This window comes from Gopherus flavomarginatus, chromosome 3 (genome assembly GCF_025201925.1).
Source record: "Gopherus flavomarginatus isolate rGopFla2 chromosome 3, rGopFla2.mat.asm, whole genome shotgun sequence".
NCBI classification, from domain to species: Eukaryota; Metazoa; Chordata; order Testudines; family Testudinidae; genus Gopherus; species Gopherus flavomarginatus.
This window is the reverse complement of record NC_066619.1, coordinates 98748501-98774766: the sequence shown is the minus strand read 5'-3', so window position 1 is coordinate 98774766 and position 26266 is coordinate 98748501. Positions and strand designations below refer to the sequence as shown.

General features: G+C 40.8%; 2 protein-coding genes across 2 annotated transcripts in view; both read left to right on the top strand.

The window, feature by feature from the left end:
• LOC127047307 (uncharacterized) overlaps positions 1–5510 on the top strand; it is a 28854-nt gene extending 23344 nt beyond the window's left edge. The window contains exons 6-7 of the mRNA XM_050945431.1: positions 3066–3146; positions 5304–5510. Coding sequence (XP_050801388.1) covers positions 3066–3146; positions 5304–5510 — 288 coding nt within the window. The remainder of the gene's footprint in view (positions 1–3065; positions 3147–5303) is intronic.
• Positions 5511–16807: 11297 nt separating this feature from the next.
• On the top strand, positions 16808–26049 carry LOC127046735 (uncharacterized). The gene is made up of 6 exons (XM_050944227.1): positions 16808–16866; positions 21945–22148; positions 22617–22783; positions 23641–23792; positions 24562–24641; positions 25747–26049. The coding sequence occupies exons 1-6, from the start codon at positions 16825–16827 to the stop codon at positions 25783–25785; spliced, it is 684 nt and encodes a 227-aa protein (XP_050800184.1). The 5' UTR covers positions 16808–16824; the 3' UTR covers positions 25786–26049.
• The last annotated feature ends 217 nt before the right edge of the window (positions 26050–26266 follow it).

The following is a 26266-nucleotide window of genomic DNA, read 5'->3' as shown; positions in this document are numbered from 1 at the left end:
CCTCCCGCAGACACCACTGCGGCAGCTCCACCGGAGCCGCGGGACCAGCGCACGGGGTGGCGAAATTGCCGTCTGCCTAGGGCACTCAAAACCCTAGCACCGGTCCTGCCAGCCGGGGCTGGGGCCCCTCCTGCTGGGTTGCCCTGGAAAGTGAAAATAGCAGCGGCCGGAGCTCCTATTCCTGCTGTGTAGAGAGGGGGCCGTGCAGAGTTGGGGGCACAGGGGCCAGGAGCCCTCCAGCTTCTCCCCCAGGGTCTGGGGGGTTCAGGCCCATCCAAGCAGGATCCTAAGCGGGGTGGCCTGAGGCTCCAGGGTCAAGCTGTCCCAGTCTGGAGTGGGGGGCCTGGTTCTGTGTCGCTGGCGACAAGGTGCTCCCCACATATCCAGGCCCCTTTTCCAGCGGCTAAGTCACCCGTTGCAGGCTGACAAGCCCCAGCCCTGGGACTTTGGTATGGGTGATGGATGGAGAGTGCCCTGGGTCTCCAGCCTGATTTCCTGGGCAGGGTCTCCCTGGGACAGCACCAGCCTCAGTCTGGCGAGGCAGAGGCCAGGCTGCCCCTCCCTGCCTTCATAGCGAGGGCACCCGAGAGCAGAGGCTGCCCCTGGGCAGAGCAGCCAGACCGCTGAGGTTGGTGGATCACACATGGGCAGAGCCCAGCCCTAGGTGCTTCAGATATGACACTTTTCCCTTTTTTTTTTAAACAAAGTAACTACTATGAAATTATATGGAGGGAGAGGGCACAAAAATAGCTAGTTACAGCTCTGCTTTTGAGGTTTGACCATTTCTCATTGTTGCTGGACTGGTAATTTCACAAGAGTGACCTCTCTCTCAAGATTGCTGTTACCTCCCCTTAGGAAAATAGCTTTTCACCTAGTTATCAGGTGACACTGGTTCCAGTCCAAGGTGAAACTAGGAAGGGTTCAGGCAAGTAAAAATAATAATACATTTTACAAAATCGTCCAAATGTTTGCAAGTCTAACAGGTTTAGTTAGAGAGTTTGGATCAGCTGCTTACTCATATGAGAATCTGCATTCTATTAAATTTAAATGGAAACTTGCAACCAAGGAAATCTGCAGGAGAGCTCCAGATCTTTGGGATCTGCACATTTCTGTTGCTTCTGCTTGTTATTAGTATAATTAAACAGTTTTTCTATTTGCTACATTTCACCATGAGATAAAAATATGTATTGTGTAATTTGGCATTGTGCCTAAAAACTGGCACTCAAAAAAACAAATAGGAGAACACAGCAGGGCTAGGATGGGAGAGTGTCAGTGGAATTTTCCTTTTGTAACTGTTGTTGTTGACATAGAACATGGTGGGTGTATGGTGGGTGAGCCTGAGTTACTGAAGGTTCAGGGCTATTCTGCACTGAAACCACTCACTATTTTGTAGTGAAAAAGGTAACTTCACGAGTCCTTCATGTTTGCATCTGTTTTTTATCCAAATCTGACAAATGCCTGAGGTGAGTCTTGTGTTCATATCTATTTTGAGGCATTTCATTTTTTTTTCCAAATTCATGATGAAAGTAAGACTGCAGTCTGCACTACACAGCAATAGCTGGCTAGTGCCATCCTAGCCTGCAGTGGCCATGGTCCAGCAATGTGGACAGCTGAGCATAGGCATCTGCACTTTCCATTCTTTTTCCTTTTACTCCCAGTAACTACCACCACAGTATTCACTTGGTGTAACAGGATTTGCTGTAGTGCCATTTGTCTCTGTATCTAAGGGATGACTTTCCTGCCAACTCTAACTTGTCCTTAACTTTCTAATCACTTTCCTATAACAATGCCTTTGTCCATTTTGAATCTGGGTATCCATGTAGCCTCTAACACAGAAATAATTTTCCTCCATTGAACGAATACAGCCTTATACTGATGATAGCCACTTTTGTCCTCCTTTTTTTTCCACTTCCATGCTGTTGGCTACTTCTGTCCTCACTCCCTTGGATCTCTGTACAGCTCTAAATATAGACAATGTCTTCCTCTCGGAACACCACTACAACTTGCAGGCACCACTATGCAGGTGTCCCTCTTGGTCACTTTCTTACATTGTTCCAATCTTGCCTATCAAATTGCTCTTTCTCTCTTCTGGTAGTGGCATTACCTCTGCAATGAGTTCAGACTTTAGTTGCATTACTCAAAATGTCCATCTGCTCTTTGATCAGTCATTTCTGTTTTCCTTTTTAATCCTCTTATCTCTACCCTAACAAACACATTTGCACTGCTGATGCTGTACTGTAAACATCTTTTAATGTCATTAAAGACCTCTCACTATCCATCATTCTTGCTTACCCCAACCAGATATACTTGTGGTTTTGTCTCATCTTCCTTCCGCTAGATATATGAAAGTCAAAAGTGCTTCTCTTCCATTTTGTAATCTCTTCCATCAGTTTTTCTACTCAAACCTTCTGTTTGCCTCTTTTGCTCTTAACCTTGGCACTAACTTTACTCTGCAATCAACTCCACCATTAGTAGAATCCTTGTTTTCCAGACTTCAGTATGTGCAAAGTGCCACTGCCACCATCTCACATGTACAAAGAAGTGCAACTACTTCACCTCCAACCTCAGACTGCTTTGCTGGCGTCCTATTTACTTCAGGATCCTGTTCAAAATTGCTCTATTTAAGCCAAATTCAAAAGGGAAAAGATTGAAGAAACAGAGAGAATATTGTTAAAATAAAGCCACTTGCCACTCAATCAATTGAGTCATGTTGTCTGAACCCCAAAAGGAGTTGATTTGTACTGTTACAATGGAAAGAAAGATCATAGCAGTCCAGTGCTGGAACAGAAAAATGCCATTTTTAAACCAATAAATGTAATCATTTGCACTAAAATATTACACAATAATTGTTCTCATCTTAAGGCTTAGTTCTGCAATTTAATGGACTGTTTCTCTGAGTCAAGCTACTCATATGTAAGTGTTTGCAAAATCAGACTCTTGGACCCATGTACTAAAGCTATAATTAGCATTTTATAAGAAGCACACTCTTTATTTGATAGTTCATATGCAGTTGAGCTTAGTTAAGAGTGTACTGAGTTGATTGTCTCCTCTTCCATGTTCCACAGGTTGTGAAAGATATGCAACAAATGAAAATCAGACACATGAAGGTAATCAAAGAATTGGACTGTATAAGAAAAGATAGCCAGGTAATTCTCTTGTAAGAATAACATCAGTGTTCGGTGAGATTATTAGTGTTTTTTTTTACCAACAATATGCTATGAAGGGCCAAATTCTGCCTTATTTACATTCATTCAGCTCCACAGTCTAAGTCACCAGAAATGTCACCTGTAACTCCTTAAACAAAAACAAACAAACAAAAAAACCCTTATTGTCTGGTGCAGTGAAATCTGCTCCTAGATTTTATCATGTGAATACACTTCTTGATTTGCTGTATTTCCTTTCCTTTTTCTTATTTTACTGTTAAATGCAGCAATGTATACACAGGAACTTTCTCAACTTCCTTGTTTATAAACTTGCTTCAGGTATTCTTAGCAGATGCGACCGCCCTCTAGTGATTGACTTTATTCCTAAAAGCTCTGAAATTATGTCAGGAAATGTACATATTGAGCTAGATTGTGCCCTATACTAGGGGTCGTGCAGAGTTGCGCTGCCACATGGGAAGCACTGAAAAGCCTTTTGGCTCCATGAACTTCCTGGCATTCACTTTTATGGGGTATATACTTCTCAGTCTCTACCTTGCGCACTGATCCCGTTCTGCATCTGTTTGGAGTGCATGGGTGTCTTCTTTTGACAGCTGAATTTGCAGTGGGTACTGTGATGGAGGGGGTATGATCCCTGAAGACATCATGTCTGATACAAATTAGTATTACTGTAAAATCAGGAAACATAATCACCTTGCTATTATAACTGGGATTGTAAAGGAGATGCCTTCTGTCTGACACTTTCATCTGATCTGCAGTAAAAAGTTCTACCAGCTCAATACTTTTTTTCAGCTTAGTTAAGCATGTGTCCACACTTAATTTTGTCCCTTACCAATAAAAGCCTCTACTTTTGTCAGCACCGTTTTTCCCTTTTCAAAGCAGTGTAAACCCCTTGCCGATACAGTTCTATTAGCACAATGGCCATGTGGATGCACATGTATCCATACCAGTGTAAGTCGTCCTGTAAGCACATGCTGGGACCTTTTGCCTTAGCCATATTTCTTCACTATGCTCACTATTTTTCTTGTAGTCTCTAGCTGGTCCAGGGAAAGACAGCCAACCAACTCCTAGACAGATGGGACTGTTAACATGCAAATTAACTTTATTCTATCCAAAGTGTATACAAAAAAAAACATTGACACGTATACAGGTTCAAAAAGGCTTTGGAAACACCCAGGGGAAATGGAATTAAAGAAACAAAGATTACAGATCTAGTGTTGAGAGAGTTCAGAAAATGACCATTGTTCCTGGGTAAAGAATGGAATTTACTTAATTTAATACATCAGATAGCTACGTATGATTTCACATCTAATTGAAACACTTACACCTACCACTTTCAAGAGACTTCATAGATTCTTACGAGTATAAACAGAGATGGTGAAGTGGGGGGGGGGGCAGGAAAACAGAAAGCTGGGAGTATCCCTCTGGCAGATGGCAAGTCTGAAATACAGCCAATGAAAGGAAAATAGCCATGCTTTGACAGTCAGACAGACCAAAAGAGACTAATACAAACATAGGGCACCTGATGATTTCATCAGTTTTGCAGCAGTAATAACTGCTCTGATTTTAATAGGATTGCTCTTAATTTACACCAATGAGATCAGAATCATGCCCAGAGGCCCTAAAGTTGTATAGCTACATTATTATCTGATACCTTTATTGCTAGTAAGAGTGCGGGGGTGGGGTGGGGTGTTTTGTTTTGTTTTTCCAACTTAGGTGAGTCTGGATGTAGACTGAAACCTAGCTATGTTTTTTCCTGTTTGTACTTATTTTAGTCTCTCTTGTGGATTTTCTAGTAAAACTATATTTGTTTAAAGTACGTTGATCTCAGTGCGCTTCTTAGCATAATTTGCTCTGATCTGTTCTCAAAGACAAATATATTTTTGATAGCTGCTGAGAGGGAGAAAGGAACAAAAGGCACCAAACCTGAAGCACTTGTTCAAAGGTTTTATCCCAGTGATGGTATCCAAAGATTGACAGAAGTCAGTATGATGCACAGGGAAAGCTGATGGGTGACAGAGAGATGAGAATAGGGAGCCAAGGTGTTGTTTTTAATGAAACTTTTGGAAAGTTTAGGATTTTCTTTTTCAGTTGCTTTTTGAGGCCAGCTTTTTTATTTTCTCATCAAACTTCTTTGTATAGGAGCAGGCCATAATTGTTCTAAAGAATCATCACAGTGAAAAAATGAAGATCCTGAAAGCCCAGTTAGAAGCCTACCAAGAGTTGGTAGACAAGAAAAATAAACAATGGCAAAATACAGCTAAGGTAACTGATAACTTCAAACTTCATCACAGGGATGAAAATTGCAGACATGCTCACTGGGCAGTTTGTGACACAACTGTAAAGTGAAACACATGGAACTTCATAGACATTCATTCAAAATACTTTCACCTATTTTTGTACATTTTCATTGCAGAAAATCATGCTATTCAGAGCCTAATCCTCAGGTGGTGTAAAGGGTCATAGATCTGATGTCAATGTATCTATTCTGATTTATGCCAACTGAGGATTTCACCCTTTCATTTTATTTTTCACTCTGTCCTAAATATGCAGTCTTGATTAGTCTTTGCTGTCATTTCATAAGATCTGTCCCAACTTAGGAGCCACAAAGCTGCTTGGAAAGAGACTTCCCACATGGTGGAGCAGAACCAGGAAGGAGCTGATTCCCAGACTAGGTCATCAGTTCTTCTCAGGGGAAGGGAAATCAAATGGAAATAATCCAGTCATGAAATGTAGTGATGGAGAAGACCTAGCATAACATTGTGGCCATCCCCCTGCCAGAGCAGGATTGTTCTTTATGTTGTACATTTTCCAAGGCTTTGTTCATACCTGAGCTTATCTTCACCTCAATTTAAAGGATGGATTCCCTGAGCACGGTTCTCCCATGCTAGCCACAATTTCACATCTTATCAACTACACACCTGGTAATAGGTACCTTTAGTCATTAATATTATTAAGAAAGACCTAATTTACCAAGATATTCAGCTAATATAAGTTGTATAATTCCTGTTGGCAGTAGATAGATAGCCAGGGTTAATTGAGCTGTCTCTTCTCTCCCATTAAGAAATAAGTTCATGCATGTACAATATTTGCTTTAGGCAAGCAGGGTGTATCTTCAGAGTAATCTGTCCATTTTATGTGTGTTTATAGCAAATTTGTAAGGGTGTCTGTGTTCCCGTGTGTGAGTAATCCACAAAGATTAGGAGTCTGCACTACACTTTACATTTCATTGAGATATATGGATAGGAATAAATGAACGTCTGTTTTACAAAATGAAGATCTGTTACAAAAGGTTTGACTTTCTACTTTATTGCCCTATCCCAATGCATCCAGAGTCTGAGGGAGAAAAATAGGCAACTGAGCCAAGAAAATAAAGATCTTCTTTACCAGATAAAGCAACAAAATGAGAAACGGGCAGAAGAAAAGGTAACTGAAACAAGTGTTTTTTTCTTATTTTAAGTTTTTAGGTGGGATGGTCAAAAGAGCCTAAGTGACTTGCAGGAACATGATTCTCATTGGCTTTCGAAACAGCCTATGCACCTAAGTCACCTAGGTACTTTTGCAAATTCCACACCTTTACTTACATTATTTCCCTTTTTTGTATCTGGTTATAAAGCCATACTATTGCCTGTTCCTGTTCCTTTGCTCAGGAGAGAGAAGAAACTACAAAAACATGTTGATTTTTATCCAATAATTGCCCTTAAAAATTAACAAAAATAACTCTTATTAAACAAATTGGAACAGATCCTTCATGCCCATTGCACTTGATCAGGACTGCTCTAGTGGGGCAAAGCATCCAGAAACCTGCCAAACCTGCCCAGCTAAGGATTCCTACAACTTGGGGTGAGGGGGTTCCCAGGGAAAAGGTGTTGTAGCATCCCTGAGCTTGGACAATCTCTCATTGATGGAACAACCTCTTGGGTCTGTGAACAGCTGGACATAATTTAGAGAAGCCTTGAGGCTGCTCCAAGTTACACCAAGAACCTGGAAATCTAGTGCCTGCCAGGATTGGGCAGCCACAAAAGTGGCAGAAAGATGCTTTTATTCCTATCCCTCCACAATTGTGCCAAGAATCACTTGGACATAGGTGATTATCCAGCCCATTTTGATTTTCTAAAACTTTATTCTGCACTGAGTCACCATCAGATTGTTCTCTGTTTGCAAGAGGTAAAAGTACTTCAGTCGCACAGTATTCTGTAAGACTGAAACAACTCCATTACATTCTGTTATTGGCAGATCTTGTTTATAAGGACGACAGCCTCAGAACGTAATACAATGCATTACAGTGTATCAAAAGGTCATGATACAGCACTGGGTCTGATTCTTCTCCTTTGCGCCAATTATACACTGAGATGGAGTCAGCTCCTATTTACACCAATGCAACTGTGAACAGAGGAAGGTCCACCAACAGGTTTATTTTCAAAATAGAGCACTGGGATTTATGTAAATCAGCTTTAATAGGCTGGCTCAATTTTTCACATATCATTCTCTGAGCACCCAACTGAAAATGAATACTGTATATGGACCTGATTCTTCTTGCACTTACACTAGTGTAAATCCAATTATTTCAAATTACTTCACTAAGTATGCTTCTCTCTAAGTTACATAATAATTAAGGCTACATTTTACTCACGGGTATTTTTAGTAAATGTCACGGACAGGTCATGGGAGGCAAACAAAAATTCACAGCCCATGACCTGTCCATGACTTTTACTATATACCCCTAACTAAAACTTGAGTGGGAGGCCACGGGTGCCCAGGGTGGGGGCTGGTCTGGGACCCTTATTTGTTGGTGCTGGGGGGGGCATTGGTGGGGCTGGCAGGAGCTCCCTATCTGACTCCATGTGTCCCTGCAGCTCCTAGGCAGTGGAGAAGCCAAGGGGCTCCGCATGCTGCTCCCACCACAAGCACCAGCTGGCAGCTCCCATTGTCAAGGAACCACAGCCAATGGAAGCTGTGGAGGTGGGGCCTGTGGGCACAGGCAGTGCACAGAATCCCCTGGACCCTCCACTTGGGAGCTGCAGGACCATGCCAGTGGGAGCTGGGGAGCCCCCCTACCCCAAGGTAAGCACTCACCCCAGACCAACCAACCCTCTTTCCCCAGTCCTGAGCCCCTTCCCACACACCCAAACTGCTGCTGCTGGCCCAGGGGCTGCCCAGCTCAGGAAGCCCCTGAGCCAGCAGTGGCCGTTGCAGAAGTCACGGAGGTCATGGAATCTGTGACTTTTGTGACCTCCGTGATAGACTCACAACCTTAGTAATAATAGACCAATTTCAGCATTGACATGCCCCCTGTGCAATCCCACCTCGCTGAAATTTGCACTGAATGTTAGTCATTGCTAAGTTTGACTCAATACGTGAACTTAAAAAGGCATTACCTGCTCTGGTTTTTCCAGGGCACAGTCATGCTATGATTAGGAAAAGTAATTAAATATGACAGCTATGTATCTTTATTTCTTTATGGATTCAGTTATCTCATAATGAATTTACCTTTTGGACACGATTTAATGCTGTAGTGAAATTTCTTTCAGTTGGTGCACATACGTTATTTTGATCACTCTGAGGTGCCAGTTTCATAACAATCATTCTAACGATTGGACAGCCAAAATTCATCGATCCTTTACAAATGCTGAGGTACATTTTGATTCACAAATAGATAGTGCCTTTTGAGGACAGCTGTAACTCTCGGAGTTTCAGCCTTAGTTATAAATTTACTTGTGCTCTGTAGGAAAAAGACAGAATGTTACTACGTATTATATACAGTGACAGATTCTGCTCTCGGTTACACCAAATTTACATCTAGGTAGCCAAGAGCAGAAACTGACCCTTAATTTTCTAAAATGTGTTTTATTTTATAGTTTTCTGTGTTTTAAAGTAGATTTTGAAATGTACCAGTGCTAATATTTCATATAAAGATGTTAAAAGGACAGTATTTCCTCAAATACCCTTTATAATCCCAAAGTAATAACTGTGACGGTAGATAAAAAAAAAAAGGCCCAAAACACAACTTATCATGGAAGCATATGAAAACATTCACAGCCACATCATGATGCATTTACTCACACTGAGTAGTTCCTTATTGACAAGAAGTCTCATTGACTTCAATAGGACTTGTGAAGTAAAGCACTAACCGCCATGGGTGAGGATATCACAATTTGGCCCTGTGACGAAGTGGGACTGTTCTTAATGTTTCCTCTGAATACTATGTGGGTGCCTCAGTTTCCCCTATGCATTTCTTAAGTCTCTAGGGGGTGAGAGTGTTGCAGAGCAAAAGGCCAGTGTACATAAATGATGACACTCTGTCTCCTGGCAACTAATGGCTGGGGCCCTTCCCCCCAGCAAGGAAATAGATAAAGGTGTCGGAGAACAAAGAGATCAGGTGACCTCCTGGCCCGGGAAAGGAACAAAGCCAAGAGGAGGAGGGGCTGGAGGGTGAGTCAGTTTGGAACTAGCTGAGGACGAGGAGTGAGTGCAGACATGGGTGTCTGGCTCGCTGCCCCCAAGATGGACCCGGCTGAGGGGTCCTGTTCTCTGTACCTACAAGCTCTGTTTTAGACCATGTTCCTGTCGTCTAATAAACCTCTGTTTTACTGGCTGGCTAAGAGTCATGTCTGACTGCGAAGTGTGAATGCAGGACCCTCTGGCTTCCCCAGGACCCAGCCAGGGCAGACTCGCTGTGGGAAGCGCATAGAGGGGCAGAGGATGCTGAGGAAGGTGGAAGCCGTGTGAGCTTCTTGCCCCAAAGACAGTCTGCTCACAGACAGGAGACTTGACCAGAGTCCTGACTAGCTTTGTAGGGAGCAGTTCCAGAGCATCGCCCGGGAGCTCCGCAACAGGCCCTTACTAAAGTATGCAGAGTAATGGCTTGTTCCAAAACTTTCAGGTCTGCAGGGGGAAAGTTCTTGAATACTTATTGCAATTTTATATGCAGAGTGAGCAACTACATGTTTAAAGGGATATTCAGACATCTATATACTAAATTATTATTACTACAGTGTTCCAAGGTGTGGAAGAATTGGCTGACATACAAAGCAATGAAAGAAACATGCCCACTGTCATAATGGCATTCCCTAAATTATGATAGTTTAAAATAAAAAAAAGTTAACTGCATTTCCACTTATGTCTTTGAATAACACTAATATTGATCAGTGAACATCAAGGTTGTCTGGATCAGTAAAAAACAGGTGTAAGTGAGAGAATAATAAGGCTTAGCTTTCTTTGGTTTTGTTTAATTGCAGAAGCACACATAAAAAAGGTGTACTTTCAGTTACACGTGGGCTGCAGATAAAGATCATTATAATTTCTAGAGCTGACTGGAGAAAAACCATTCTGTTTTTCCACAGCTTTCAAGGTTTCAAAATTTTTGTTTCAACGCAGAATGAAAGCAAACATTTCAGTAAAAACAGAATCTTGTTGGACTGCCTGTTATTGGAACATTCTTATTCAGGAATGTTTTATGGGTGCATGTAGCCTAGAATGTGAGAGATCTAGGTTCAAATCCCTACTATCCTTTTTCATCCTAGATCACTCTGATTCAGGGAGAGCAAAGGTTTGAACCATGGTCTTCCATATCCCAAAGCCGTGACTTAAGCATCACTACAGAGAATCTCACTTGCAAAACTTCCTGACCTGATATGTCTCCACAAAACATTTAGATAAAATTTCATTTTGTAGAAATGTTCCAACCAGGTCTAATACACTACGCTTTTTTTTTCCCAAAAAAAACTTACCAACTATTACCGACACAGATGCAACTCCACTGGTGGTGGCCATGAGCATTTCTGAAACCTAGTCATCTAACATGTGTACCAACAGTTCTAACAATTAGTGCTTCCACCATTTCTACAATGGGTGGATCTGCACTGTTACCAATGGTGGGAATTTTTTCCCTCAAATTCCTACTGCAGACAAGTACTTGGAGTCCCATTCAGAGACAATTATGGCTTTCTCAGCATGAACTGTCACTAAAATACATGACAGAACTCGTTCTCTTTGGCATGGGGGAGTTTTGCTTCTGTTCACATTTTACACTGAAACACAAGAATTTCCAGGCTGGAACATGTCTCATTAGCAAAGAATGAAGCTGAATAAGTGGAACAAGTGGAACTTTATTAAACCCTGTGAAATGCTCTTTCCATGTGGCTCAGCTGGTTCCAGCCTAACTCTTCGCATTCTCTGTTCCTTCAGGAAACATTGGCTCTCTAATTGCAGTTCCATTGATCATGATAAATTTCCCCTAATTTACAGACATTTTAATATAAACATTAAAAACAAATAATTGATGCCCAGGGCCCCACCCCATATCCCTTCAGTCAGAGGTTGCTAGCACATAACTGAGTTGGAGTCTTGTCTTTACCACAGACTCAGCCAGTTACAGTCTTTGAAGTAGTTTGGCCTCCTTAACACGTGACCACACCGGAAATGACCCTTCTGTGTCCCTATCGCCTGCCTCTAAATCTAACAAGCTATCTCTGTGCAGAGTTGTCATAACATTTCTTCCCAGATCTGGACCTTAGCGTCCAAAATATGGGTGTTAGCATGAAAACCTCCAAGCTTAGTTACCAGCTTGGACCTGGTAATTGCTGCCGCCAGCTAGGAATTATACAGTACCTAACTCACTGTGGTCTCCCCAAAACCTTCCCTGGGGGACCCCAAGACTCAGATTCCTTGAGTCTCACAACAAAGGGGAATAAACCATTTCCCTTCCCCCTCCTCCCCTCCAGGTGTTCCCTCCCTGGGTTCCTGGAGAGATGTACAGAAGCAAGCTCCGTGAATCTAAACAGAGGGACTCCACCCTCCCTGTTTCCAGTCCTGGAAAACACAAGTACCGAGAGAGCTAATCTCTCTTCCCCCCCTCACCCAGAGGGTATGCAAAGTCAGGCTAGTAAATCTAACACAAAAAGATTTTCCCCCTGACTTCTTCCTCCCACCAATTCCCTGGTGAGCTGCAGACTCAATTCCTTGGAGTCCCCACTAAAAAAAAAAACTCCAACAGGTCTTAAAAAGAAAGCTTTATATAAAAAGAAAGAAAAGGACATAAAAATGGTCTCTCTGTATTAAGGTGACAAATACAGGGTCATTTGCTTAAAAGAAAAAAATGAATAAACAGCCTTATCCAAAAAGAATACAATTTAACACATTCCAGCAACTACACACATGTAAATACAAAAGAAAACAATATAAATCTATTGTCTTACTATCCTTGTACTTACAACTTGGAAACAGAAGATTAGAAAGCCAGGAGATAGAAAAATCACTCTCAGAGCCGAGAGGGTCAGACCCAAGACAAAGAACAAAGAACTCACATCCAAAACTTCCCTCCACCCAGATTTGAAAAAGTCTTGTTTCCTGATTGGTCCTCTGGTCAGGTGTTTGGTTCCCTGTGTTAACCCTTTACAAGTAAAAGAACATTAACCCTTAGCTATCTGTTTATGACAAGAGTCTCCTCTCTTCCTGTGCGGCTGGCCTCCAGATGACTCTTTGCCTCTCTGTTGTATGATTCGCTCTGTCTCTGCAGGCTTTCTTTCTGTGTTGGGTCTCCTGGCTCATAGATGTCACTTGTTCTTTAGATCAGTTATCTCTTTGCAGAGGCACTGTATATGACTTGGGTGCACCGCACTCCTCACAGTTCCTGTAGTCTGCTTCTTCCTGTGTCTCCAGCTCTGAAACATGAGGACATGTATTCTTTCTGAACCTACTGGGATGAAAGCCTACCCCACACTGAAGTCAGTGGGGAAATTCCCATGGATTTCAATAGGGCCAGGATTTCACCCATGGTCTTGTTTGATTTTTAAATCCACACTATTATAACTCTGGATATTCTCATTATCCAGGTAACTGCCTCAGTCCTTTCTGGAATGCTGCCAAGACTCAGTGTTGTCTTGTGCCAGTGAGTTTATTTTGAATTTCACAGTTTTGTGGATACAGTTAGTGGATATTTGGCTAACAACAAAAAATTATTGAAACTGATTTCTACTGTATCTGTCTATAAAATACTGAACATCCATAGTAAGATGTCACAAGATATTTCAAGAAGTAGTTTGAGGAATCAATGACTAGTTAATGATCTAGTGCCACCTTTTGGTTTTGTTCTGCATAGAAATCTTTTCATATGTATTTTCAGGGAAGTTGCATGAATTTTTTTGTCATTTAATATGACTAGTAAGTATGGCTCTCTGGATGTTTTCAGAAAATATTCAGTACTCCACAAACACAGGAGTCATCAGACCACACAGAGAAATTAGAGATATTTTAATACCCGCAATTTTATTTAACAGAATTGTGGCACAAAATATTGAGTGGAATCCTGGCTTCATTCAAGTCAATTGGAGCCTTGTCACTTACACAACGGAGCCAGGATATCTCCCATTGTCTAGTGTCCAGAATTCTTTTGAGCAAACAAAGATAATTTGTTTCATTGTGTTATCAGGTCATGGCCAGAAGTGCATTGATAATGCTTTTACACTGTCAAGGAAATCAGCAGCTGCTGTGCTGTAATGTCATACTCCACTGCAACACCTTTGGAGATAATAGCCCAGATAGGCAGTTGTGACCAAGGAGCTGATGAAAATGTTGTTTTAAGCCATGTTTATGCTTCCCTGAACCTGGGCTGGATATGCACCTGATTAATTCCTTGCTATTAATTAGAGCAACCTGAAGTCTGCTATAAATTTACACCAGCTGCCAATGGCCCTTTGGGGCCATACTGGCAGCTAGAGAGTATTGTCAACTCCAGCATTGCTCTTCACCCTATGTGCTAGCCATGGGGAGGTACTGATGTAGCTTGTGGCTGGATACATGGGGTGAAATCCTGGTCACACTGAAATCAATGGCAAAACTCCATTGACTTTAATGGAGTCAGGAATTTACTCACCATGTTTAGGGCTGCTTTGCAGTGGCACCATAGCACAGGAGCAGCCCTAAGCAGTTTCCTAAGACGGGAAAATTTAGGCCAATATGTCTGTGTTTTAGTATGGGCCTCCCTGCCCTGTAGCACCGCTGGCTGAGTGAGTAAGTGACACTGCATGTGCTCCCTACCTCAGTTTTCATTCCCAGGAAGCCAATAATTTCACTTCAGGCATACTTGACTCAATGATACACTTCCCGTTAGGGTATGTTTATTACTAAACCTCATGCTAAAGGATCTGTAACAAATTAACAAAAGGTGCTTTTGGCTTCCTCTGAGGTTTTCCCTCTACCTCTAAGCTGTGTTCCCAGCCCCTACAGGGTTCTGTCTTTGTCTTTCTTCATTGCAGGAGCCCCAGCCTTCTTTGCGGAGTTGGGTAATTCAAGCTATTATTATCCCTCAGCTGGCCCCACTTAGTCCTCAGACTCAGAGAGTTTGGCAGCCTTCTCCTGCTGGTGTATCCTCCCTGTTAGCTCAGCCTCCTCCCGGCATCTTATTACTTCCTTCAGCATCTGCAGCCATCTGCCCTGCCATGAGGGAGGAGGCAGCATTTATGCTGGTCCCCTTCTCCCAACACTTCCCGGGAGAGATGCAAAGCTTTGCCTCCAACTGTCTGCAAGGCTCCTGGCCTGGGACCCCTAAAGAAACAGTACCAGGGTTTTCTCCCAAGCTCAACTTACTCATTGGGCTGCTTCCTCTGTCCCAATATCTCCCAGGTCTGTGTTTCTGTAGCTGGATCTTTAATCTCATAAAGAGTCATGCCAGGTGGAGGGATGAACTGATCAATAAGTGCTTAAGGGCAGTACTTCCTACTCATGCAGGACATAATCTGGTACAGTCTGGTGCATGACATAATAAACATAACAGTCTGTTGAGGCTACATAGTGGAGCAGGTAGCTGTCTAGCCATGCTATACATGAGTATTTATTCAGAAGAATTCAAATGTTCAGATAAGTAGACCAGACATCTCAACCAGTCTCCCTCATAAGAATTTGGTATTAGATTTTTCGTCTTTTTGTTTTATATCAAGTAACTACAAAAACTCTTCTTGTGGATAGTTTAAAGTGTGGTGTTTGCTGTATGAAGCCCTAAATGGCTTGGGACCTAAATGCCATGCAATACTGTCAGGGAGATATGCAAACTGGAACCTTCTCAATTAAAAGTCAGCAAGCTACTGGAGAGAACATTCCCATTAAGGAGCCCCAAACTCTGAAATTCATTCCCTCACAATCTTGGTCTGAGATAGCCCTGCTAATCTTCCAGGCACACTGCAAAGTCTATTCCTCCTCCCTTCACTCCCCAGGTATTTGGGGAGGGAGGATGTGTTGAATGCTGGGGTTTGTGCATTGAGGAGAATTTGGTTTTGTTTTCCTTCCTGGTTAGGAGAAGTTGTTCAATTTTCTTTGGTTTTTATGAGTATTAGTATTTTTAATGTGCTGAAAAAGTGCCTTTTCTGTACATATCAATTGGGGCAACTTCAGAGGGGTGAAGTAGAGAGCTCCAATTAATGTACATTTAATACATGATGAATAAAAATACGTCAGCACTAGACCTACCAGGCCGTAAGCAATGCACAGTGAGAATCAACCATAAATAAAAAGACTAGAAAGGTAATATCATATTTCAAGAAAAGAAGTGATTCCATGATTACTTGTGTGAGTAAGAGTTTGAAGAAATTTTCGGGCAGGGGCTTTGTCCTACTATATGATTGCACAGTGTTTAACACACTGGGACCCCATTCCTGTTTGGGGAATCTGGGTGCTGCTATAATACTACAAATAGTAGTAACAAAAGAAGCCCATAATTTGTAATATACAATACATGTATCCCAACTATTGTATAAAAAGGATACTGTATAACGTGACTGTTGATGAGGACAGATGCTACAGAAAAGATCTTGATTGTAGCTCTGGTATTCTGTTTCTGACTGTTGCTATTTACAATGAAGTAATATTGCTTTATAGTCTTTATAGTAATATTGTTTATCTGAACAAAACTAAGTTGTGATTGATTACTCTGTTTATTATTTATTATTTCATTGGTAAGAACTGGTGTTCCTAACTGTATTTCTATCATGTTTTGCAGACTTGGATTCTAGAAAGTTTCTCTCAAAAACTAGATCATCTGTATGCTCAGCACTCTTTGAGTAAGTTTCATAATTCAGACACATGATTGTTTAGATCGGATAGATATACTTAATCTGTTGTTTACTCTCAATGGTTAGTGTAGCCTCACTTCTAATGAGCTTTATTATGTCCTAATCCAAAGTTAACAAGGAGACTTACCATTGGCTGCAGTGGGCTTTGGATCAGACTATAAATGCAGTTGAATTTGTAGAGAATTCCTTGCATGCCTCCCTGATGCAAGGATAAGCATGATTATCCTTATTATATCATGGAAAGCTACACATCTGAAAGTGTCATACAACTATGCTAACCCTTTAAAAATTGAGCCATAATATTTGTCTCAAAATAAGTTTAAAAAAATACATATTACAATGTGTTTCATAACATTTCATTTCATAAATTAACAAACAATTTTTTTAAATAAAAATCACTTTTCTCCTGTAAATCAAGGTTTATTCTGATCCCCACTCTGGCAGTAAAGGACAACTTTTACAATTAGTTATTAATTAGGAAATGAATTGCAAATGTTTAGGATTTTTTCTTTCTTGTTTTCCTCCCCAATTCAGCACTGCAGGAACTTCAGAGAATCAGACTGAATATGGAAAAAGTGCAAGAGATTGTGAATTTACGGATGGATTTTCCTCAGCAGAAAGCCTTATTTACAGCAGAAAAGGTAGATGTTTCAGGGGTACTAGAGGCTATGGCAGAACAATTGAACACAAAATGGAAGAATGAAAATGTAATTGGTTTTCTGATAGCATCATCTTTACAATTGTTCAGGCTGTTTCAAAGGCAGTCAGTCTGGTAAATGTTGAAATAAACAAGGTGTCCAGCTGATATCAGTCGGCTGCGTGCATGTGTTCCCTCTGTGTGCTGCCTCGACTCTGCGCAGATAGCTGACACGGCAGACCCCCGAGAGAAGCCCCAATGATCACAGACTCTGATAAAGTACAAAGGCACCTGACCAGGTTTATTGTCAAAGAGAAACACAGTCTCTAGCTCCCTAGATCAGATATCTACGGTTCTGCTAGTACAAATGTGCTCCCTGGCAATGAACCGCCTCAGTCAGTGGCGGGACTTTCCGCTGCTCCCTAGGCCAGACAAAGACGTCCACTCAGGGATGCATTCTTATACACAGGTGCAAACAGGTTATGCATCATTGAACGTACTGAGGAACAGCCCCTCTATGCATTAGGGTGTTGCCTTTCTTCTGGTACAGATTGTTTCAAACAAATAAGTCTACCCATCATACTATCTATCTATCATATTGTTCTTTCATATTGTCTATCCATCATATTGTCCTTTTATACTGTCTTTAGGCTGGGTCTGCCTGTCCTTGTTATCTGTGTGGGATGTTATTGTACCAGGCTGTTCTGGTGCCATCCTGGCATATGTTCATTTTATTAGTGCTTTCCTGTGCTTTTTTCATTCGTGCTTTTGGCAGCCTTCCTCTTGCCAACTTCCGTGAGCAGGGCCTGCCTCTGGCTCACAGCCTAACTTTGCTTTATGTTAGCAACGTTTTGACCATTACTTCAGTTCAAGCCTCAGGCTTTGTACTGGGCCTCTGATACCGAGGGTTTATGTCTCAGAGCCTCATCTTACTACACTTGTGTTGTCATGCAAATATGTGTGTAGTTTGAGAATGACAGATTGGTGGGCACTAGTTGAAATACAGCTGTAATCTAGATTCCATGAAAGTTGTGGTTCCATGACTATTGAAAGACGTGCAGAATTTATTTTTGGAAATGTTATTGTTGCTATAGAAATTCCACTTCTCTGAAAATGTGGCTGTCACCTTCTTTTCTGCCTTAGCTCCTCACTGGTGCTTGCTAGTTGAAGCCTGTTATGTTCTAACTGATCTTCTCCTTGCATAGAGAAGAACAAGCTGTTTTCAGCAAGTATGCTCCAGACTAAGCCTGGAGTAAAGGTGCTTCTCAGATCCATGTCTTTGAGTAGGGCATTCGAGTGTGAGTAGGCCAGCAGCATCCCATCATTTCAAGATAGAAATCTGAAACATGTCCTCTCGGAACTGCTCACTTTGAGGATATGACAGTCAAGTGCTTCTTCCCATTATGACCTATACATCATTGAGTTTAAAAGAAAAAAAATCAATGAATACTTTTGAATAACACATATGTTCAACTCACAATCTGCTGAAGAATATTCAGTGAGTAGAAAAGAGGCCAAACTGATGTGATTAATTATTCATTGCCAACTAATCACACAGTTCTAATAATAAGTACTGTACAAACACTGCACTACACTAATATTGTTGCAGTATGTTTATATGGGGTTTTAGTGTCCAATACGGTAGTAGCTATAATAATCGGACAATTTTATTCATGTGATGCTAGTAGCATTGACTACAGTAAGGTTGCCTAACACTTCCCATTGTAAGATTTCTTTTTCAGTTGTTTATAATTTTGCCAAACTTTAACTGTTTGAGCTGAAATGTTCAACTCTAGTTGCTGGCCTTAGGTTGAATTTTTTTTGGAAATTTTCAGCTAAAATGGTTCCGCCATCTCTGAAAATGAGATTGAGGAAACACACATTTTTCCTTGTGTTAAAAATATTCTTATAACTGTTTCACTGAGAAGGTTTAGTGCCCTATGCTTTGGAGCAGGGATTGAAATTTGGTAATGGTGTCAGGGATGTGCCATTTGCCTTCCCCACAAAAATTCACCCAAATTTGGCCAAGTGATAAGCCTTGGAAAAATTTCATTTTGCATATGCACAGTAGAGATTTGTTAGGATTTGGCAGCTAAATTATCAGAAGATTCTATCTGCACTGAGCATGCTTCATCACTTCACAGCTCCTAAATATTGGACAGTGCATGCAGCATTCCAGGGCTGCAGGGGCTGAACAGGCCCTTCATTTGCTGCTCTGGGTCACTGTGGTACCAGGCACCAGAAATGAGAGCAGGGAAACACTCTGTTTTGTGATCTCTATGCTTCTGCTGCTGGCACCTGGGCAGGATGGAGGAGGATTCAACCTGACTCTAATGTAGAGAAGAGAGTCAGAGCTGGGGGGAGGGAGGGCAGCCAAAGGAGCAGATCAGGACATGGAACTTGGTCGGGAGGAGACTGTATGTCAGGGAGGATAGGGATAGGTGTGAGGCTGAGACTGGACAAGGAGGGAGGGAGCAGGGGGAACTGTAAATGAGAGCCAGTGGAATGACTGGGAGGTGGAGAGAGGAGAGGAAAATGAGGATGAGGAGGCAGGGTCATGTGGAAGGAATAGTATGTGATCATGTAATTATAGACTGTCATAATGCTTATATATATGAGGGTAAATAAAGGTTGCATAGGCAAACTTAATTCTTGGATTTCCTAACTTTTGAGTGATTGAACCTTGCAACCTAATGTTCAGTTAATGTAGATTTTATTGTTATTTAATGAAACAGTAGATGTCAAAAAGCCATAGTCAGCTTTATTTCTTTCATAAAACTGTAGAAAATAGATTTGTGGAGAAGAAGGTAAATAAATACTGTGCTACTGTCAAAGTACAAGAATCACAGTGTACGGAACCAGCTTTGAGTTCCAAATCTTTTGTGGAAAGTACCATAATGATGAAAGAATATTTACAAGATTTTTTTCCTATTTGCATGTTCTATTATAAATCACATCGGGCTGTTCAATCAGACCTATAATTGCATTTACTGTATATTCTGCTGTACAATATCACAGAGAGGGTGCTTCCTGAAATGCAACTCACTCCTCCTAGGAAATTCAAAAAATGAATGCAGTGCTGGCTGGCTTTTCAGTCTTGGAGACTGTAGTCCCCTAAATCCACAGAAGAGTTACAGCACAAGCATTAGCAGGGCAAGCTTCCCATCCACCACAACACTAACCTAAAGATCTCTTCTAGGAAAGAAAGGGCAGTTCAATCTTTATGGGCTATTCAATCCTTGCTATCTGCTAAGACTGACAACGGAATGCAAATTACAGATTGTACAGTGAATATATACTAGGAATTGCACTGTTACCACAGTCTCAATTTATATAGGCCTCTGAACAGTCACTGGATGAATGGTAGCTGCTTTCATGTATGACCAGCATGGGTTGGTTTGAATCAATGACCTAAGAATAAAAGGATTTTTAGCATTATAAATTCCTCAGCCTTTCAGTTATCCACATTTAACTATTTTTAAATTATGTTCGTTCCCAATTTAAAGTCTTTCTGAAGGTGAGAAACAATTTTACCTTTAATTAACGTTTTTAAAAATTCACTTTTTTTGCAGTACTTTGTACTTGATTCATGTGATCTCTGAGGATAATTCCATTTGAATGTAGATGGTCTATTGCGCAGTTAGCAGAGAATAGATTAATTCAGCTTCATTTAGCAGTGTCCTAGGGTGAATTACAACTTTATAAAATGCCGTATAACAGATATAGAGGTGTTCTAAAAGAATAGGGCAACTTAAAGATCTTGTTCATTCATGTTATTGATGGAGTTTTTGTCCATGCATATTTATTAGTTTACAATTAATGAGAAATGTACATAACTGAATATTATTTGAGCTCTGCACTGAGATTTATTTATAACATTTCATGCTTGACTCAATTGCAGAATGTTTGTTTTAACTGTTTCTTATACCAGTTGATCTATTTCCATAACGTAGGCATATGGGGATTTTTAATGAAGAAATCTTTTTAGGATAGTACTGTCAAATTTACTTTATAGTCCCACTTTATTTATAACTTGCTAATCATGTACTTCAACGTATTTTTCAGTTACATTATGCTCTCTTTAAATTATGTATGCTTTAGAGGTTTTGTATCTTTTTTATTAATCACTAAAAGTTTGATGCTTCAGTTATATTGTGGAATAACGTAAAGCATAAAAGAGGCAGACATTCTTATAAATGCCATAATGGCTGCTTTTCTAAGCTATTTGTTTATGAAACTAAAGGAAATCACTCTGTATTTTCCATTATTATGGCTTTATAAATATTTACTCCCTGGATTTCCTGTTGTGATTTCTAAAGTACAAGCCATCTCCCACAGTGTTACTGATTTTGCCCACTCTGTAATTTTAGACAGCATCAGGCTAAGTACAAAAATCTCCTGAAGTTTGCTCCCCTAAATTGCAAATCCAAGTTCTCAATGATAAAAACCAGGGTTTCCTATTTCTACTACCTCTTCTGCTTTTTTCCATTTTTGCTCCATCTCTTCCTTTAAAATCATGGCGATTCTGCAACTATTGGGCCAGATCCTAGTTCCAGTCAAGGTCGGTGCAACCATTTAGGTGACCTAGCCAGTCACCTAGGGCAGTAGGATTTGGGGGGTGCCATTTTCTTCTGCAGCGACAGAGCGGCCGGATCTTTGACTGCCCCGGTCACCGTCGACATTTAGGTGGAGGGAGCTGGGGCAGGGGAGCACGGGGAGGGCTGCCTGCAGCAAGTAAGGGGGGGGCGGCACGCAGGGAACTCCCCGCCCCAGCTCACCCCTGCCCCACCTCCTCCCAGAGCACGCCCTGTCTGCTTCACTTCTCCCACCTCCCAGGCTTGCAGCGCCAATCAGCTTAGTGCATGGAGCAGGGGTGAAATGGGGCGGGGGGGGTGCCTCAGGACGGAGGGTGGGAGGTGGGGAGCTGCCGCAAGGGGGGAGCCTCAGGGCGGAGGGGGGGAGCTGCAACGGGGGAGGGGGAAGGGCGCAAGGTTGAAGTTTCACCTAGGGCGCGAAACATCCTTGCACCAGCCCTGGTTTCGGCCAGAATATGAATGTGACTTATGCTTTGTTACATTTCAGATAATTGACGAGATTGAGGAACATGAACATTTGCTGCAAAAAGAACTTCTGTGGAAAGCACAGGACATGCTGGAAATGGCAAAACAGTCCTTATACAAACGAGAGAGAGAGGTAGCTGAACTTCTACAGAGCGAGAGTGGACACAATGAAACAATGAAACCTCAAATCACAGTTACAACATTACTAAACACTCTTGTGAGCAAGGTAAACCTTAATTAGACCCGTGGAAAATATTTGTTGAGTTTTCTAAGATGGGGTTTTTTAAGACTAGAAAATATATGAATTTATTCAAGATTTTTATAGATTAAAATAAGAAAAATATTATATTGTATGTAGGTTTTATATATTCATTTTATGTGTGTGTTTGTAAATTTATGTTCTATATAATGATTACAGCTGGGATTTTCAAGGGAGTAAGGCACCTGAACCCCACTGAAATTCACGAAACAGAGGTAAATGGTAACTCCCAAGGAAACCGATTGCCTCAGGAATTCAGTTAAAGCCTTTCATTGATATTATTTTCATTGCCAATTTTGTCAAATGAGAGATCAACTGCATGGAAAAAATAATGTTGGTGGAGCAGAAAAAAATGCATCTGAACCACACGCATGGCAAATAAGTGCTCCAGATTTAAGGGAAATATGAAAAAATCCAATTTTTAATCCATACTAGGTCCACACTATATATTGTGATGTACCTGAGGCACAACAATGCATTAATCGGCTTATTGAGAAGAATGATGCTGAAAGGGCTAATCGGAAAGAAGAATTTAATAATGCGCAGGCTGACATTCTGTCCTATAAAGTTATTTATGGAAATAAACCTACGGATTACAAAAGGTATATGAGATATTTAGTAAAGCAGGACATAAACACAATATAGAGAATACTGGTTTGTTTTCATACTAACACACACAAAAAGGAAGTTTAAATAGAATGTATTGTGTCATATTTTATAAACTGTCAAAAGCAAAGTAATTCAATGTTAAGGATAACTGTCCTTTCCCCTACTCTGAATGCGTAGGTATTATACTATATTATGTATACTCTATACGTACCATAATTCATAGTGATAACTTTCCATGGGATATCATGGAAGAATTAGATGATTACCGTATATTTTATAAATATGTTTTGGAGACCCAACATGGATATGTCAATAGTTTCATTGGATACTTTATTGTGTTCTAAATCCATATTTAGGGGACTTTTTTATGGTCCATAGGGTCAAGACCAGACATTCTTGTCTATGGATTTTTCATGTCCAGCCCCTGCGTAGGGAGTGTTTATTTCTCAGATCAAAATAAGCTTCCAAGTTTAATATGGAAAAATAAAAGTAGAGGCTATCTCCCTGGATGTTTTATGTAAAAGTGGGTTTGAGAGCTTAGCAAAGAACCAGCAATAAAAATACAGCAAATAGACTCACAGCTTGGTAGCTGACTTGAATAGTTTTCATCTGGTATTTTATAGAACCTAAAATATACAAAGAACAAACAGTGCCGAAATAAGCCTATTTAGCTAGTTCATGCTATATATTCATAGAAATATAAACTGGAAGGAATCTACAACCTCCCAATACTTTTCTGCCTCTTCTTTTCCAAAATCCTTCCTCCAATACACTCTGTGCTGACTACTAGAAACACAACAGAGAAGTAAACCATTCCTAATGACCTCTTGACTTTCTGAATAATTTATAGGGAACAGTTTTCAGCGAAGCTTTCCAGAAATCTTGTGAATGCAAAGTCTGAATTGGAATATGCTGAAACAGAGAAGATTGCATTGGATTGCATCCAAAAGGGGGAAATCCCAGACTGGATTAGCAAACATTGTCCATATTTAACCTTGACAGGTGAGAAAGCTTCCTTTTAATTCAGAAGAACTGAACTGTTCTGAGCCAATTAATTTTAGGGATCGTATGACATGTTTATCAGTGAAGCCAAAGGCATTTAGCATATTTTTGGTTATAACAAGACACTTAAGATTTATTATGCTGCAAGGTACTAGGAGCATGAAACAACCAAGGTTACATGTATTTTAACCTAGTTCCTGAATCGTCCTGTAAAACTCAAGGCTATAGCATAATTTGGGAACACAGTAAAAACATTGGTTTGTGTCTTCTACACTTTCAATACTCTAATGTGCTTGTGACACTACAGTATTGTAAAGAAGTTCCTCAAAAATGGAAGTTTTTACAGGAGCGATAGAACCTTAAATTGTCATTAGGCTGCAAAATAATTATCTGACTTGATAGTTAATACTGTAAATGGGGGAATGGATGTGGAAATTCACACTTCTGTTGGCGCTGCTATTTCAGACTATCTATGGGAAGACTTTAAGTCTTGTGTCACTTTGAATTCAGAAACTTGCCTTTGCTTCCAAAGGTAAGAAATTGATGAGGCCAGCAGAGAAGTATCACAATGGCATTCCCCCCAAAACGTTCAACTCACTTATTCCCTGATTCTGCAACAGCATGTGAGTGAAATGTTGCACCTATGCAGAGTAATATGGTTGAGGAGGAGGGGAGGAAATTTTAGAACTCTTGGCTGAACACTGGCCATGTGCTTTGATTTGCTAAAGGTATATACTATACTATAGTAACTGTACTGTAATCTGACCAGATTCTTACCAAAAAATGTATGCTGATGAGAAAAGCCACCTTCCAGATGAAGTTATGCAAACACTCAACAGAAAATCACAGGTAACGTGTTAAGATGTTTTTGGTATGCAAGGACAAGAAAAATGATTAAGAAAAGATATAACCCTCCTCTGATTACCATTAAGGGTTTGGATACTTGCTTTGTGCTGTATGTTCTGTCCTCATGCAACATGTGCCTGTCCCTGAAACAGAGTTCTCAGTAAGAACTATACACATCTAGGCAAATATATCATATGTTTATCTATTTCCCTTTTTATGAAGAGTCTAACATTAACCACTAAGTACATTTATAATAAAACACACCATAACACAAATCATGTAATCTATCCTTTGGGGTTTACAGTAGTATACTCATTTATTCACTGTTCTCCTGTGAATCTTTCATATGCCTTGGTCGTTATTCAGCCTTTTAAGCATTGAATACCCATGGCAGGACTTCTATACACACATCTGAGAATTTCAGTCATTCAGACTGCCTATTTCATAATAGCATGAGGTACCATTTATACTATACTTCATTCTAAAACAAAGTGTAGATTAGATACAAAATGTAGCAAGGCCTAACAGAAATGAGTTTGCTCTGATAAAAATGACCTGATGCAAAATGCAGAAGAGGAAAGGAAAACTCAGCCCCAATAAGTTCTTCAGCGCCATTAACCTGTGCAGCTCTAGAAGAAATGGATGCTGTTTGCTGCTGCTGACAAGTGTGGTTTGCTCCCCCACAAAAGTCATTCCTTCCTGTGGTAATGCGGAGAGCTGTCAAAGAGGCCCCATTGCCTGGAATTCTAGTTCAGCCACAATACATTGTTCATTAGGAATTTTCTCTCTCCCATAAATTATACAGAGGTGGCTTTAAAGACCACATTGTTAATATCAGACAAGGACTAACTATTAAGTCTCTAGTTCAGCAGTTAGTATTCCAGTGGGGTGTCCTCCTTCTTATTCCAATTTATTGTTAATTCAAATTAAGTCCTTCCCCCAAGGCCTCACACAGGGTTGCATGTATATTGCAATCCTACAGCTAAGCTAATTCTTCTAGAATTGGACTGGCTCTACATTGGTTCCTGGTTGGGTTGCTGCACTGACAAGTGATGAGCATGAACTGTAAAACTTTTGTTGGTTAGTTTAAAAATATTTATATTTTTAGGATGCTGACGAGACAAAGGACCAGAAAGGGATGCACTAGCTTTGGGCAGAGGCCCCCATCACAGATGAGGAGGTGTTGTGTGGAAAGGGTGGAGCAGAGAAGCACATTATGAAAGAGCCCTGGAGTGAAAACTGATTGACAGAGTGGGCAAAACTTTCAAAAGCACTTAAATGACGCAGAAGCCTAAGTCCCATTGGCTTTCAATGGGACTTGGTTCCTCAGTCACTTGGGTGCTTTTGGATTTGTGACCCCAAGTTTAGAAGCATTCTACTATAATTTTAAAAAATCTGGCCTGAACCCGCAATGGAGTTGCATGGATGGGACCACTTGTACCCACCCAGAACTCCATTAACTTAACGGGGTCTGTGAGTGATCAAAGGGATGCATCCGCACTGATCGCATTGCAGCATCAGGACCTAAAGTATGTAACATTCCTCCTACTTTCATTAACAGGAATAGAGCTGGTCAGAAAATGACTTTTTTTAAAATATACACATTTATATTTGCAAAAATAAATGTC